The 14,434-nt window shown below is 42.9% G+C and overlaps 1 protein-coding gene across 1 annotated transcript in view; it reads left to right on the top strand.

Moving 5' to 3' along the window:
• Nucleotides 1-14,434, top strand: part of dot1l (DOT1-like histone H3K79 methyltransferase) — an 82,448-nt gene that overhangs the window by 63,257 nt on the left and 4,757 nt on the right. The window contains 4 exon segments of the mRNA XM_056277295.1: nt 3,575-4,014; nt 4,426-4,528; nt 10,383-10,532; nt 11,288-11,330. Of these exon segments, the coding sequence (XP_056133270.1) occupies nt 3,575-4,014; nt 4,426-4,528; nt 10,383-10,532; nt 11,288-11,330 (736 nt within the window).

Below are 14,434 nucleotides of genomic sequence, written 5' to 3'. Positions count from 1 at the left end.
GAGAAATCAGAAATAAATTTGAAGAAAAAAAACCCAAAAACTCCACTGCTATCTCTCTTTAAACACCTCCATGCCTTCACAGGTATGTGATTTGGACCAATTGTCTTTCCTGTCTTCATCCTCTTCATAGCTGCCTCGTAGCTGCCCTCATTTCTTCCTTGCTACTCACCGCCCTTCCTGATTCACTATCCCCACATCATCCAACCTTCTCTCTCTCATTTTCTTCATTCATCAGCCCCTCAAAGTACATCTTCCACCTTCTCAACACACCTTCCTCGCTTGTCAGTTCATTTCCATCTCTATCCTTTATCGCCCTAACCTGCTGGCTGCTGCACATCCTTCCCAGCTTAGTCCCTCTGTCTAGCTAATTGGTACAAGTCCTTTTCTCCTTCCTTAGTGTCTAACCTCTCATACAACTCGCCATACGCCTTTTGCTTTGCCTTCGCCACCTCTCTCTTCACTATACGCTGCATCTCCTTGTACTCCTGTCTACCTTCTTCATCTCTCTGACTATCCCACTTCTTCATTGCCAACCTCTTCTTCTGTATACTTTGCTGTACTTCCTCATTTCACCACCAAGTCTCCTTGTTTTCCTTCCTCTGTCCAGATGACACACCAAGTACCTTGCTAGGTGTCTCCTTCACTATTTCTGCAGTGGTTACCCAGCCATCTGGCAACTCTTCACTACCACCCAGTGCCTGTCTTAACTCCTCTCTGAACTCCACACAACAGTTTTTTTCTTCAACTTCCACCATTTGATCCTTGACTCTGCCTTCACTCTCTTCCTGTTCTTTGTCTCCAAAGTCAGTTTACAGACCACCATCCGATGCTTCCTTGCTACGTTCTCCCCTGTCGCCATCTTGCAGTCTCCAATCCCTTTCAGATCGGACTCCCTGCATAAGATTGTCTACCAGTGTGCACTTTCCTCCACTCTTACACGTCACCCTGTGTTCCTCCCTCTTGAAATATGTATTCACCACAGCCATTTCCATCCTTTTTGCAAAATCCACCACCATCTGTCCTTCCACATTCCGCTCCTTGACACCATACCTTCCCATTACCTCTGTTCCCTTCACCAACATGCCCATTGAAGTCTGCTCCAATCACCACTCTCTCCTCCTTGGGTACACCACCACTTCATCCAACTCATTCTTAAATTCTTCTCTTCCATCTCACACCCAACTTGTGGGGCATATGAGCTGATAACATTCATCATCACACCTTCAGTTTCCAGCTTCATACTCATCACTCTGTCTGACACTCTCTTCACCTCCAACACACCCTTGGCATACTCTTCCTTCAGAATTACCTCTACCCTATTTCTCTTCCGATCCGCACCATGGTAGAAGAGTTTGAACCCACCTCCGATGTTCTCAGCCTTATTCCCCTTCCACTTGGTCTCTTGCACACGCAGTATATATACCTTCCTTCTCTCCGTCATATCAGTTGCCAACATTCAAAGTTCTGACTCTCTACTCCACATTCTTATTCTTCCTCCTCTCCCGCTGCCTCTGGACATGCCTTCCGCCTTTCCCTCTCCTTCGCCCAACAGTAGCATAGTTTCCACCGGCACCCTGCTGGCCAACAGTACTGGTGGCGGTCATCGGTAACCCGGGCCTTGACCGATCAAATATTGAAATCTGATTTATAATCCGCATATTTGATTTGGCAAAGGTTTTACGCCAGATGCCCTTCCTGACCCAACCCTCCCCATTTATGCGGGCTTGGGACCGGCACTAAGAATGCACTGGCATGTGCATCCTCAGTGGCTGGGTTCAATATTTAATGGTAAATTAGATGTGTATGCCCATGATGTTCAGTTAACATGGTTAATGCCTTAAAAATGCCTAAGGAAAAAATACAACTGATTTTAAATGTCACAGGCGAAAAGGGGGGCAAAAGAAAAGACGACTTGAAGAAATCTAAACAGCTGATTAGGTGCTACCTCTATATTGACAAATGGGGCCATAAATAGAAAGTAAAAATAAAAAGAACACTTCAAGTTTCAGTAATTTCTGCTGCTGTCAGACCTGACAATCTTACACAGGAACGTTAATGGAGCGCAGTGTGTGAGTTTTGTCTGTATAAGATAGGCTTGCTTTGCTGTTACTCCCCGATTTGCACCTCCACTGATAAATGTTTGCAATGAATTTTAAGAATTGACAATAAAGGGAAAAGAAATATCAATACAACCAATATTATTTCTCAATACAATTTTTTGCATGAGGAAGACTAAGGAGTTATGGATTTCTCACTTGTAAAGACATAGTTGACTAAAGCAGGCATGCAAACTTGTCAACTTTCGGGTGGCGTCATCGAGAGCCTACCTACTCCAAGTGATTTCCATAGAAAGACAATGGAGTGTGAACATCTGATGTCATGTATGTGCATTTGGATGCATGTGCATCATCTATCAACAAAAGGCAGCTGCCAATCAATTCGTTAGTCACAGTACAGCATGAGTCCAGACCATCTGTTTGTGACCTGCTGTGTGGAAAAAGCCGAAACAGAGTTGCCACAGTGGCACATGCCAGCCATGAAAGTACAGAGAAGACATCAACTGAAAACCAAAAAATGCGCTCCAGTCAGAAAGCCTGAGATAAGAGATCCAATGGGAGGAAACAAGAATTGTTAGTAAGCTAGCTACACTGTTAAGGGAGGATGTCAGGTGCGGGAAGGTGGACTGCACACTCTGTCAGAACGTTCTGGTCAGCAGGAACTTGAAAAGCGACGGCAGCAGAGCAAGTATAGCTGCCAACCATCTGGCAGTGCTCAAGAGAGCAAAAGGCATACAGCTAAAGAAGCGAAGAGGGCAAGGCTGAGCATATGGCAAAACAGCAAAAGTGGGCCCTTGAGACACTGGTCAAGGGCAAGAAGAAAAAATAAGGACAGATGCCACTAGTGGTAAAGCATAGGATAGTCTTTAATATGCAAATTTGTAATTTTTCTTTTCACATTTTAACATGGTTTCTGGCACAGAGCGGATATGGAGAGTAATCATTTTGAAAATAATTGTAATTAGTTGTGTACTTGGTAGGGCTGCCCTTGTTAACTTTCTTTGTAAATGTGAACATAGCATATGTAAAGGTACATTTGCATTTAATAAATTAATACTTTGTTCTTTATTTTGCTCAATCTTGTAATTGTGTTATCTTGTGACCAGCACCAGAGTAATCCTAAAACACATCAGAAATGAGCATTTAGTAGCTTATCAAAAAAAAAAAAAACATATTCAGGGGAGCATACCCCCGGACTCCCCTAGTGGGTCTGTGTTTTACTCTGCTCACACATCATTCTCACCCTTTTCCACCCCTAACCAGTTTGCATGCCTGCCAAAAGGGACTTTTAGAAGTATTCTAATATGACAGGTCTACACACCACTTAAATTTGACTGTACCATTGGGAAAAAACACAAAATAAGAGGATATTGGTTAATTTAAATTTTTTTTAATTAAAATAATATTTTGTTTAGTTTTGTACGTGGTATCTTAGCTTGACATTAATATAAACTATTCTTTCAGCGTTGCGAAATGTGTTTTCCTGTTTAACGGCTCCCTCTGGTGTCCATTTGTAGATCAGTATTGTGGAGCTGGAAAAGAGTCAGAGGCAACAGGAACTCCTTCAGCTCAAATCCTACAGCCCCTGTGAGGGCTCACCCTACAGGAAGAGCCTAGAGCCACGCTGTTCCCTAGATACTGACTCCTCTAAACTTGGCCTGTCCTCTGCTCCTGCCCTTAATGGCCTCAGCCCTGAGCTTTCCATCAACGGCACTGGCTCACCCTGTTTTGACCGGGCTAACGCCAAGGGAGAGCTCCTCTCCCGCTATCTGCCCATCTCCCCAGACCACGAGATCGTACCTGCCACCTCCGATGCAAGGCAGAGGCAGCTTGGTTCCTCCCATGCACTCCCAGACTACACCCGCTTCTCCCCAGCTAAGATCGCCCTACGGAGGCACCTCAACCAGGATCCCACTTCATCAGCTCACTTTAGAGGTCTGGGGCTGGCTACACACAGGTTGGTAGGCACTACACACTAAGCAATAGACTCCCATTTATCATTCATTACCTGTTTGTTTTTTGATGCGATGGTTCTAGTGCCTTTGTGCTAGGTTCCTCAAAAGGTAAAATTAAGGCAGCCAATCAAGAAAAATACCATAATTGTTTTGCTTCTAGAAGCTATCAAATTGTTGATAGGTTGGAATGTACTTGGTAAGAACAATTAATGGTTTTATTATGTGAAATTTTAACTTGACAATATTCAACCAATTCACATATACCTTGTTCGATTTCACATGGTCTCATACAGTGGGAGAACTTAAATTTGGACGAGCTCTTTACTGAGATACATGTATGTACAGCTGTACTCCAAAGTCAACCATCAGTTAACACTTAAAAATGTGGATGTGATGTGCCTTTGATTTTCAAGGGGGGAAGTGGGTGGTGTGACCTCTCCACTTGGAGCCAAACAGAGCTGCTCCTCTCCCAACTCATCTGATGCCCAGAATACCACTCCTAAGAGTTCTGAGAGGGTAAATATTTATCTTTGATTCTCTCTGTGCCCATGCCCCATCTTTCATTTTGTCATTCTACATTGTTTGTGTAGGGCAAATCAGAATGTTTATAAACAAAGGCTATAGAAATGCTTCTATGTAGGTAACTCTTTGTCATCAGTATACAACACACACTCAATGCAAATGTGGTAAGGGAGTGAGGCAGAAAATGCCTTGCTTTTGTTTGGGGGTGTGTAGTTAAATATCAAGGTGGTAAAAGGTTTGTTCTTTTGATTTCTTTCTGGGAAAAGCAAAGCTACACAAAAGCAGCTCTTGATACAAAGACCCCAGCCAGTCTGATATTTTGTCTCTATCTGGAGGGGGATAAACAGCAGCTTGAAGTTTAGGAAAACGGGTTAAGTTTATTTGTATGGCCCTATATTGAAATTATGGTGTCGGAAGGCTCTATAATCATATCTCCAAAAACAAGTAGATCCAAAACAGTAATACAAGTCACCCCTTATTCTTAGACCCCACATTGCTGGTAACCAAGCATCATTACTGTATGTGTGCAAGACACAGTTTCATGTGAATTTAAACCCTGAACAATTTTAGTGAGTTTTCTGACATCTACAGGTTAAAAACCATGTAAAGGTTAAAAACAAGCCAGGTTGGGCTTGTGTTACCTCCCAAACCTGCCAGTTAAGGGGCAGCAGTTTCTCAATCCTGCCTGTGCTGTGTTAAAGAACAGAAGACACATACATGGCAGGAAGATTTATTCTTCTATAGAACAATATACATGGTTGTCAAACCTGGCAAGTGAAAACAAAACAATAAACAGTGCTGTTGGGCTATACAAATAAAATTGACTTGACTTGTTTACTCAAATAAACACATGTTCATTGCTTAGTGTGAACCATAGCCGTAGATCCAGGTCAAAAAAGGTAGTTCATGAAAGAAACAAAATAAATCAATCGCCTAAATGATAACACACTGTAATAGGTTTATTTGAATCAGTCGCTTAAAAAAAGCTTTTTGTGTGTGTGTGTGTGTGTGTAACCCTGTCTTTCAGGCGGTGAGTCCTATTAAGGTCTCTGCATTGTGTTAGGTGAAGTGTACCAGGGCCGGGAAGACAGACAGGGAACAACACTCCCAGTGGCGGTTGAGGCAGAACAGATTGGCTTAAAAACACAGAACAAAACTAAATCAGTTTCCAAAGCAGTTATTGGCTTGGCTTATGAATGAAATACAACATAAAATAAACTTCAGCTGTCTCTATCTAGACAGCTGAAGTCACGAACTACAGATGGAGGGCAGGAAGGGATTTTCTACGTAGGAAGCACTATCACAAACGCCCGAAATGCCTATGTTTGGCGTCATTAACTGAGAAACCACAAGGAGTTTTTATTGAGTACCAAAAGTTGTTGTTCATGGGGGGTGCAAGAAATTGACCGAAAATGCTGGAAAAAATGGCTTGCGAACCATCGTCTGCGGTCGGGAGGAGCAGAGACGGATAACACGCGTGTGCAGTGACCACTTCGTTAAAAAAAAAATCACTCTTCATAACATAAGGATCATGTCCAACATATCTTACTTTCTGTTTATACCTTTCTCTCATAATATCGTCTAAACTAGCACAGTTCAGGTTAAACTAGCTCCATCTCGTCCATTCTGCTTTCTTCCTGCCCTCCATCTGAATCTCGCGCATCATCAGAATCACGTGACTGCAAACAAGCTATAAATGCTTTTTTTTATTCTCTTAACATAACCCAAAACATTTCCCTTTTTCCATAAAACAAACATATTGTCCTATTGAGGTCAAAAACAACTACATTTGCTAATTTAATGACGCTGTTTCTACCACGTCTTGCACCCGTTGTGCAGTCGCCATTTTGTATGCTCTACTACTTAATAATAGTTTAACGTGCATGGATAAGTAGACACGTTGGTCCTTGACTAACAGGTCGGACTCTTTAGTCGACTGGTTAACGTTGTCGCTTGCGGAGTGGGAGACACGGGTTCACGTCCCGGCTGTGGTGACGGTCTCCCGGACTGCCCCCCGAATTCGCTACATTGGTGGCAGTGGTGGGTTGGTGAGACCGTGAGATCATCGGAAGCGCGTGCGCCCAGAGGCATGAGGGACGCGCTTCCCGAAGGAGTGGGGTAGTGTAACGTCCTGTCCTTGACTAACAGGTCGGACCCTTTAGTCGACTGGTTAACGTTGTTGCTTGCGGAGCGGGAGACACAGGTTCGCGTCCCGGTTGTGGCGACGGTCTCCCGGACTGCCCCCAGAATTCGCCACAATAGCATTTTCTGGTTTTGGCCATAAACCACAGATATGTCCATTTGGCTACAGATAATAACCAGGAAATAACTTCTTGCATGGACCCTGCTTCATAAATTAAGAGCATACTGAATTAAGAGCGTTTGGTGAATTCACAAGTTTCTCTGTTTTGGGTTAGTTTTCCACACACCACTCCACACTACAAAAGTCCACTAGCATTAAAAAAGTTAGCGTACAGCCCTCTATCCCTATTTACATACGATTCTCTAACAAATCGTTTCTTCGACCAACGTTTGCAAACGGTCTACAACATAGTACATGTGCAATTCTTAAAATCTAGCATGTACACTCAGTTTAAGGCATATTTACCAATTTGTGTTAAAGAATAGAAAACATACACATTGCTGGCGTTAACTTCATGGTAGGAGGATTTATTCTTCCTGTGTGTGCTGGAAATGCTATTCTATAACACCCAAGCGCAATCCGCCATCTAGCGGTTTGGAGGTGAAATAGCAGTGTAGTGAAATAATTATTTATTTTTATAGCACTTACAAGACGAAGAAAAAATGGGGGATGTCTGTTTTTCGCTCTATTCATTTCTGTGGTTAGCTCTTTTCAACCTTCTACATTCTCCCCCACTTCTTTATGTGTCCATCTTTTAGTGTACAAGAGCATAACAATTGTAGCAGTATGGCTGGAAAGGGACAAAGCTTTGAGTCGCTGCGATGGGTTGGTTCGGTAAGAGGGTGTTCACATCTGCACTCCAATGCCGGTATGATGGTTGACCCAGAGTGTCATATGTGAATCTTCCTGTTGCGCTCCCTCTCGGCTGGGATCTTCTCACATCTTCTCTTACTCCTATGTTCCGTCATCCATCTCTTCCACTTGATCAGGCCCTTTCTTGACTAACTCTGGAACATCCTGAGCGTCTCTCCTGTCATGAGTTCTCTCAGCTTCTTGCGACATGTTCAGAAGTTATTAAAAGAATTTGGATAATCCAAAAAATGCAAAAGTTATAAAGGAACAACTTCCTCTAGGTTGCAGTCAAAACCGGAAATGTTGCATATTCTTGTTGCTGCCCGATCTGAGTCAACCGTAGATGTGAGTCGCGCATGCACTAGCATAAATGGTTTACCCAGCTTTGTTATATTATGAAAATGAAGACAGGGTTAGGGTTACACTAGAATGGTTGCATAGCAAACCTTTTCTTTTTGGAAAATGCAAGTTCATATTAGACTTGGTCGCAGTCGTGCGGGGGTCCGAGGATGCGCATCCACAGACTGACAGGCAAAACGTTTTATATATATATATATATATATATACACACATAGTAAATTTATTTCTAGTTTTTCCCCTTTATCCCAGCCGATTAACCCAATGGCATATGGCCGGAACTCTTGTCGAATAACTCCCCTTGCTCACGTTTCCACAGGAAGGAGATAGTCGTAACACCAGCTTCCTTCAAACTTGTGTCGGCTGCTCTCGCTATTTTACACGCTGAAGCCTCGCATGGCTTTCATTACCTTCAGTCCGCGAAGGAGGCGTAGGGAGAATGCTTTTGGTTGCTTGGCTGCAGGCGTCCCACGTGGGCCAGAGGGGTCACTGGAGAACGACGAGTCCCCGAACACTACAACGATCTACACCCACTATCCCTCGGGTAAGGGTGGCCTAATGAATGCCTTACCCTGTGGATGCTCTGGCCGTGACTGGTTATGGCGAGTCAGGGATACAAACCTCCCAGCCACATGATGAGCGGATTGCAAGAACGGCGGTTTATTCCGCTGGGCCACCATAGCGGCCAAACGTTTTTATTAGGTAGATTTTTTTAGCTTGAGCACTGTATATTAAAAGATTTTTTTTCTCCATATTTCCCATTCAATCGACTTGGACGCTGCACAAAAGTCTGATAATCGCAGGAAAAACACTGGTTTTTCTGTCCATGTGTGCATGTATCTGTCCGCTGCTAATCTAACATACTACTGGACCTGTCAGCCTGATAATTTTGTTCACAGTTATGACTTATATAATCAAGGACCTCTTGTATTTAAAGTGATTATAAACCTTTGAAATACTTGTTTTATACCACAATTGAGTGCTAACTCTTAGTAATGATCTACTACTACTACTACTACTTTCGGCTGCTCCCTTTAGGGGTCACCACAGCTGATCATCTGTTTCCATTTCTTCCTGTCCTCTCCATCTTCCTCTGTCACACCAGCCACCTGCATGTCCTCTCTCACCATATCCCTAAATCTCCTCTTGGCCTTCCTCTTTTCCTCTCTAACTCTTTGTAATGATAATAACTTATTTATATCGCACTTTTCTAAAACGATGTTACAAAGTGCTTTACAAAAGAAATAAAACCAGACAAAGCAAAAATAAGAATAAGACCAAAGGACATGAGCAAAGAGGTAAAAACAATGAAAGAATAAGACCAAATAAATAGGAATAAAAATAAAAACGATATAAATAAATAAAAACAGCTATCAAATATTTGCAAAAGCTTTCTCAAAGAGAAACGTTTTAAGAAGAGATTTAAAAGAAGTTAGAGACTTAGTTTGTCTGAGTTCAATAGGAAGAGAGTTCCATAATGTGGGGGCTAAGCCTGATTACTCTTCAGCTGATTTTCCGCCCAAGTCCGAGCACCGGAGAAGGGGAGCTACGCAGACAGTGCCTCCGTATTTTCCCTTCTCCCGGTAGGTTAAAAAAAAGGGGTGGCCTGTCGCCAAGTCTGAGCATCGGAGAAGGGACACTATGCTTGGTGGGGCTCTATACTTTACTGAGTGTACTCTTCTAGTTTGGATATTACATTAGTTGCAATGGATTACCAAGATTGGCTGATTATAGATAAATCAAGGTGAAAAACAACCAAATAATTATGATACATTAACAGTCTCTGCACAGTTAATATGTCGGCTTCACAACTTTACTCTCTTATCACAATAACCTGAGTCAACCTGAGTCAAAGTAAATCAAACATTATTGACATTCTGGTCAACTTCATGTTCTTTATAGTTAGGCAGTAATAAAACCAATGTCTGCACCATGAAAAGCACAGCCAAACAGTAGGTCAAGCAGGGTAAGATACTTCACTATATTTATTTTTAATATAGCACATGGGCGGTTTTCCAGCTATCACAGCAGCAGCTTTATTTGTAAAGCACATACTGGCCAACTTTTCTGGTATTACATGACTAGAAGTATTGGCAAAAGTATGTGCTTGAGTTTGTTTGTTAGTAATGTTACGTTGGCCAACATTAGCAGTTGGCTGTTAGATGCATGCTACGATTACTATGGTTAGAAGAAACAAATATTTACTACAATATCATATATGATTACTGCTTTATCTGCAGTTTGATGAGGATGGTATCAGGAAAATGATGAGGAAGGTATCAGGACAATCAGTAAAGATCAACTGCTACTGTGAAAGATGATTGTCACATATCCTGCATGATACATTCATAACATGTGCCAGCATTATCTACATGGAAGTGTGTTGGGTTCATTGTCATGATGACATGACAATCAGGTTTGCTACTTGTTTGTCTTTGCATATGTGGTCTTCTGCCTGTTAACACGCAACCCCCCCCCCCCGTTTGCTCTATCTAGGGTGGTAAAGAGAAGAGTCCATCTGGTCAAGGTGACAACACCATCACAAGCCTTCCCATCAGTATCCCCCTAAGCACTGTTCACCCCAGTAAACTACCAGTCAGCATCCCTCTGGCAAGTGTTGTGCTGCCCAGCCGTGCTGAGAGACTGGTGGGTTACTTGCATTAAATTTGGATTGTGACTTTATTTGCCATTACTGATGCTCCTATTCAAAGCAGCTAATTGTGAGTGAGGAAGGTCTCCAGGGAGTTTTGATAGGTGATCTGGTTGATGATAAACATGCTTTGGCTCTATTGGGATCCGAACTCTGACCCTCTGGTTACAGAATGGCAGGAATCTTTAATTGAACAGGAATCTGGCCTATTATGTAGACTCTCCCTTGTATATAGTGAAGTGCCCTATTAGCTAGAAAACAGAATTTTCTAGCTGATGAACCATTTCACCACATGTGAGAGTCCTGCTCCAGATAGCGTAAATATAACATCCCTTGATGAAGAATAGGATTGGTGTATTGACGTTCAACACTTGAGTAATGTAAGATCAGCTGTGCTTTTTGTAACTGGGCTGTTATAGATATTATTCTTGTATCTTAGTGAAATATGTTGATGCTTTTGTTTCTGTTATTATACTGTCATATACTGTAATTTCCTCAAGTGTAGCAGTGTTTCCCACAGGTCTGAAATATATTTGTGGTGGTAGATTGTTAGTAGGCCCTTCTCGCAATTGTAGAACGAACAGGTATAGGACTGGTAGAGCAAGGGAAGATAGTCCGTTGTTCTCTTGTACAGATAAAAATAAAAAAATGCTAAAATGGGATGCCAAATATACTTTGGCGTCCGTTAATATACCTGGGTGGCCCGCCCAAATAAAGTCCTTAATGCTAGAATTTCTGTTTGTGATTACAGAGGAGCACACCAAGTCCTGTGTCTCAGACAGGTCAGACCAATGGTAAGAACTGCAGCATAACTCATATTCTAACATTGTGCTAAACTTGCCATAGTGTACCATTTACATTCACATTATCTTTAAAAGACACTCACATGTACTACCCTTTCACATATACTCATGATTTGACCCTTTATCTGTCTATATCTGTCGAGATCAGTGGTTCTCAAACTTTTTCTGTCATGCCCCCCTTTGGAGGAAGAAAAATTTTCATGCCCCCCACCCCAGCAAAATGGTGACAAAATGGTTCAAGTTTAACTTTATTTAAATAACATCAAGATCATGGACAGTCCTTTCACTTTCCTTTCAGTAATTTCTGTTGTGCAAATAACAACACAAATTCCCCTTCAACTTTATCAAACCTCTTTTTGGGACATTTGTCACTAGATTGCTCCATCAGTCTGTGCTTCTTCAAAAACAGAGAAAATCAAAACAAAATTTAAAAATCACTTTGCTAGAACAATAACAAAGTTCAATCTGTGTAAAAAAGAACAAATGCAGATATTTGGGAAAAACGATGAGCAAGTCAATTTGTGAGAGCTCAAGTCTTATCACTGCATTAGTGGCTGCAATGAGCCTGTTTTACGCTGCACATCTTTTCAAAACGGGTTTGTAGGCTTGATACTGCCACTCTCAAATCATGCTCAATGTTGAGCTTGGATCTGTACTCTGTTTTAAGTGAGGCAACAACAAAAAAGCCCATCTCACAGAGACAGGATGTGGTGAAGCGAAGCAGAATGCCCACAGCCGTCTGTCCTATGAGTGGATACTCCCTCTCCATACCAAGTCAGAATTCACTCAGTGTCTGAGCTGTAAAGCTCGGCCTCAGGGTGGAGTCAGATGTCATCTCGATGAACTGGTCCTCTTCAGCAGAGCTGAAGTCAGTAGATGCTGCTGCATTGAATGGATCTGTCACCCAGTCATACTGAGCACTGTTGTTTGAGAAGTATTTTGAAAGAATCCTCTCGGGGACGAGATGTGCTCCTTAAGACATGAAATGACTGTGGTAGTGCCAGAATCACTGGTTTCAACAAATTCACTCAGATTCTCAAAGAAATCAGTATTTCCTTGATCAAGTCGCCTGCTTCACATCTCAAGATCTTGTCTGCCAGGTGAGGAAGGTGCTTGTCTTTGCCTTGAACCTGAAGATTTAATTTATTCAGCTTCCCAAGTATATCGCTGAGATAGGCCAGTTTCATCAGAAATTGTTCATCACTAACCTTGCAACGTCATGCATACGTTCCTCCTCCAGAAACACCCAATATCCTCTCTGAGCTCAAAGACTCGCGACAACACGTCACCCCGTGAGAGCTGCCTAGCCTCATTGTAAAACAACACAGCTGAATGTTCAGCTCCTATCTCACTAAGTGTAGAGAACAGCCGCACTCTGAGGGGTCTTGTTTTGATGAAATTGACCACGCTAACGACATCGGTCAAAACCTTGTGTAAGTCAGGGCTAATATGTCTTGATGCTAGCGCTTCTCTGTGTACGACACAGTGCGTCCTTTGCGCATTTGGCGAGACCCTCTTGATTAGTGGCTGCAGTCCCTTAATTTTCCCTGCCATGGTCTGTGTACCATCTGTGCAAAAGCCCGCAGTTCCCCCATTTCAGCCCATGTTCTGTCAGGTAACCATCAAGAAGCCTAAAGAGCTCATCAGCTGTCGCTCTACTTAAGACGTACTTCCAAAACTGCAAATCCTCACACAGTCACGCTGATGTGACAAAGCGAACACAAGCAGTAAACAAGCAGTCTTTATTGCTGTCAGTAGCCTCGTCCACTTGTAAGGCAAAACGTTTTGTCTTTCAGTTTTTCAATGAGTTGTTCTTCAGGGTCATTTGGAATGTTGCAGCATATACACTCACCGGCCACTTTTTTAGGCGCACCTTTCCAACTGCTCGTTAACGCAAATTTCTAATCAGCCAATCACATGGCAGCAACTCAATGCATTTAGGCATGTAGACATGGTCAAGACGATCTGCTGCAGTTCAAACCGAGCATCAGAATGGGGAAGAAAGGTGATTTAAGTGACTTTGAACGTGGCATGGTTGTTGGTGCCAGACGGGCTGGTCTGAGTATTTCAGAAACTGCTGATCTACTGGGATTTTCACGCACAACCATCTCTAGGGTTTACAGAGAATGGTCCGAAAAAGAGAAAATATCCAGTGAGCGGCAGTTCTGTGGGCGAAAATGCCTTGTTGATGCCAGAGGTCAGAGGAGAATGGCCAGACTGGTTCGAGCTGATAGAAAGGCAACAGTAACTCAAATAACCACTCATTACAACCGAGGTATGCAGAAGAGCATCTCTGAACGCACAACACGTCGAACCTTGAGGCAGATGGGCTACAGCAGCAGAAGACCACACCGGGTGCCACTCCTGTCAGCTAAGAACAGGAAACTGAGGCTACAGTTCGCACAGGCTCACCAAAATTGGACAATAGAAGATTGGAAAAACGTTGCCTGGTCTGATGAGTCTCGATTTCTGCTGCGACATTCGGATGGTAGGGTCAGAATTTGGCGTCAACAACATGAAAGCACGGATCCATCCTGCCTTGTATCAACGGTTCAGGCTGGTGGCGGTGGTGTAATGGTGTGGGGGATATTTTCTTGGCACACTTTTGGCCCCTTAGTACCAATTGAGCATCGTGTCAACGCCACAGCCTACCTGAGTATTGTTGCTGACCATGTCCATCCCTTTATGACCACAGTGTTCCCATCTTCTGATGGCTACTTCCAGCAGGATAACGCGCCATGTCATAAAGCTCGAATCATCTCAGACTGGTTTCTTGAACATGACAATGAGTTCACTGTACTCAAATGGCCTCCACAGTCACCAGATCTCAATCCAATAGAGCACCTTTGGGATGTGGTGGACCGGGAGATTCGCATCATGGATGTGCAGCCGACAAATCTGCAGCAACTGCGTGATGCTATCATGTCAATATGGACCAAACTCTCTGAGGAATGTTTCCAGTACCTTGTTGAATCTATGCCACGAAGGATTAAGGCAGTTCTGAAGGCAAAGGGGGGTCCAACCCGGTACTAGCAAGGTGTACCTAATAAAGTGGCCAGTGAGTGTATATCTTGCAACTGTATCATTGGACAAAG

Source organism: Lampris incognitus, chromosome 3 (assembly GCF_029633865.1).
Source record: "Lampris incognitus isolate fLamInc1 chromosome 3, fLamInc1.hap2, whole genome shotgun sequence".
Taxonomy (NCBI): Eukaryota; Metazoa; Chordata; class Actinopteri; order Lampriformes; family Lampridae; genus Lampris; species Lampris incognitus.
Note: the sequence above shows the minus strand (reverse complement) of the source record. Positions and strands in the feature narration are given on the sequence as shown.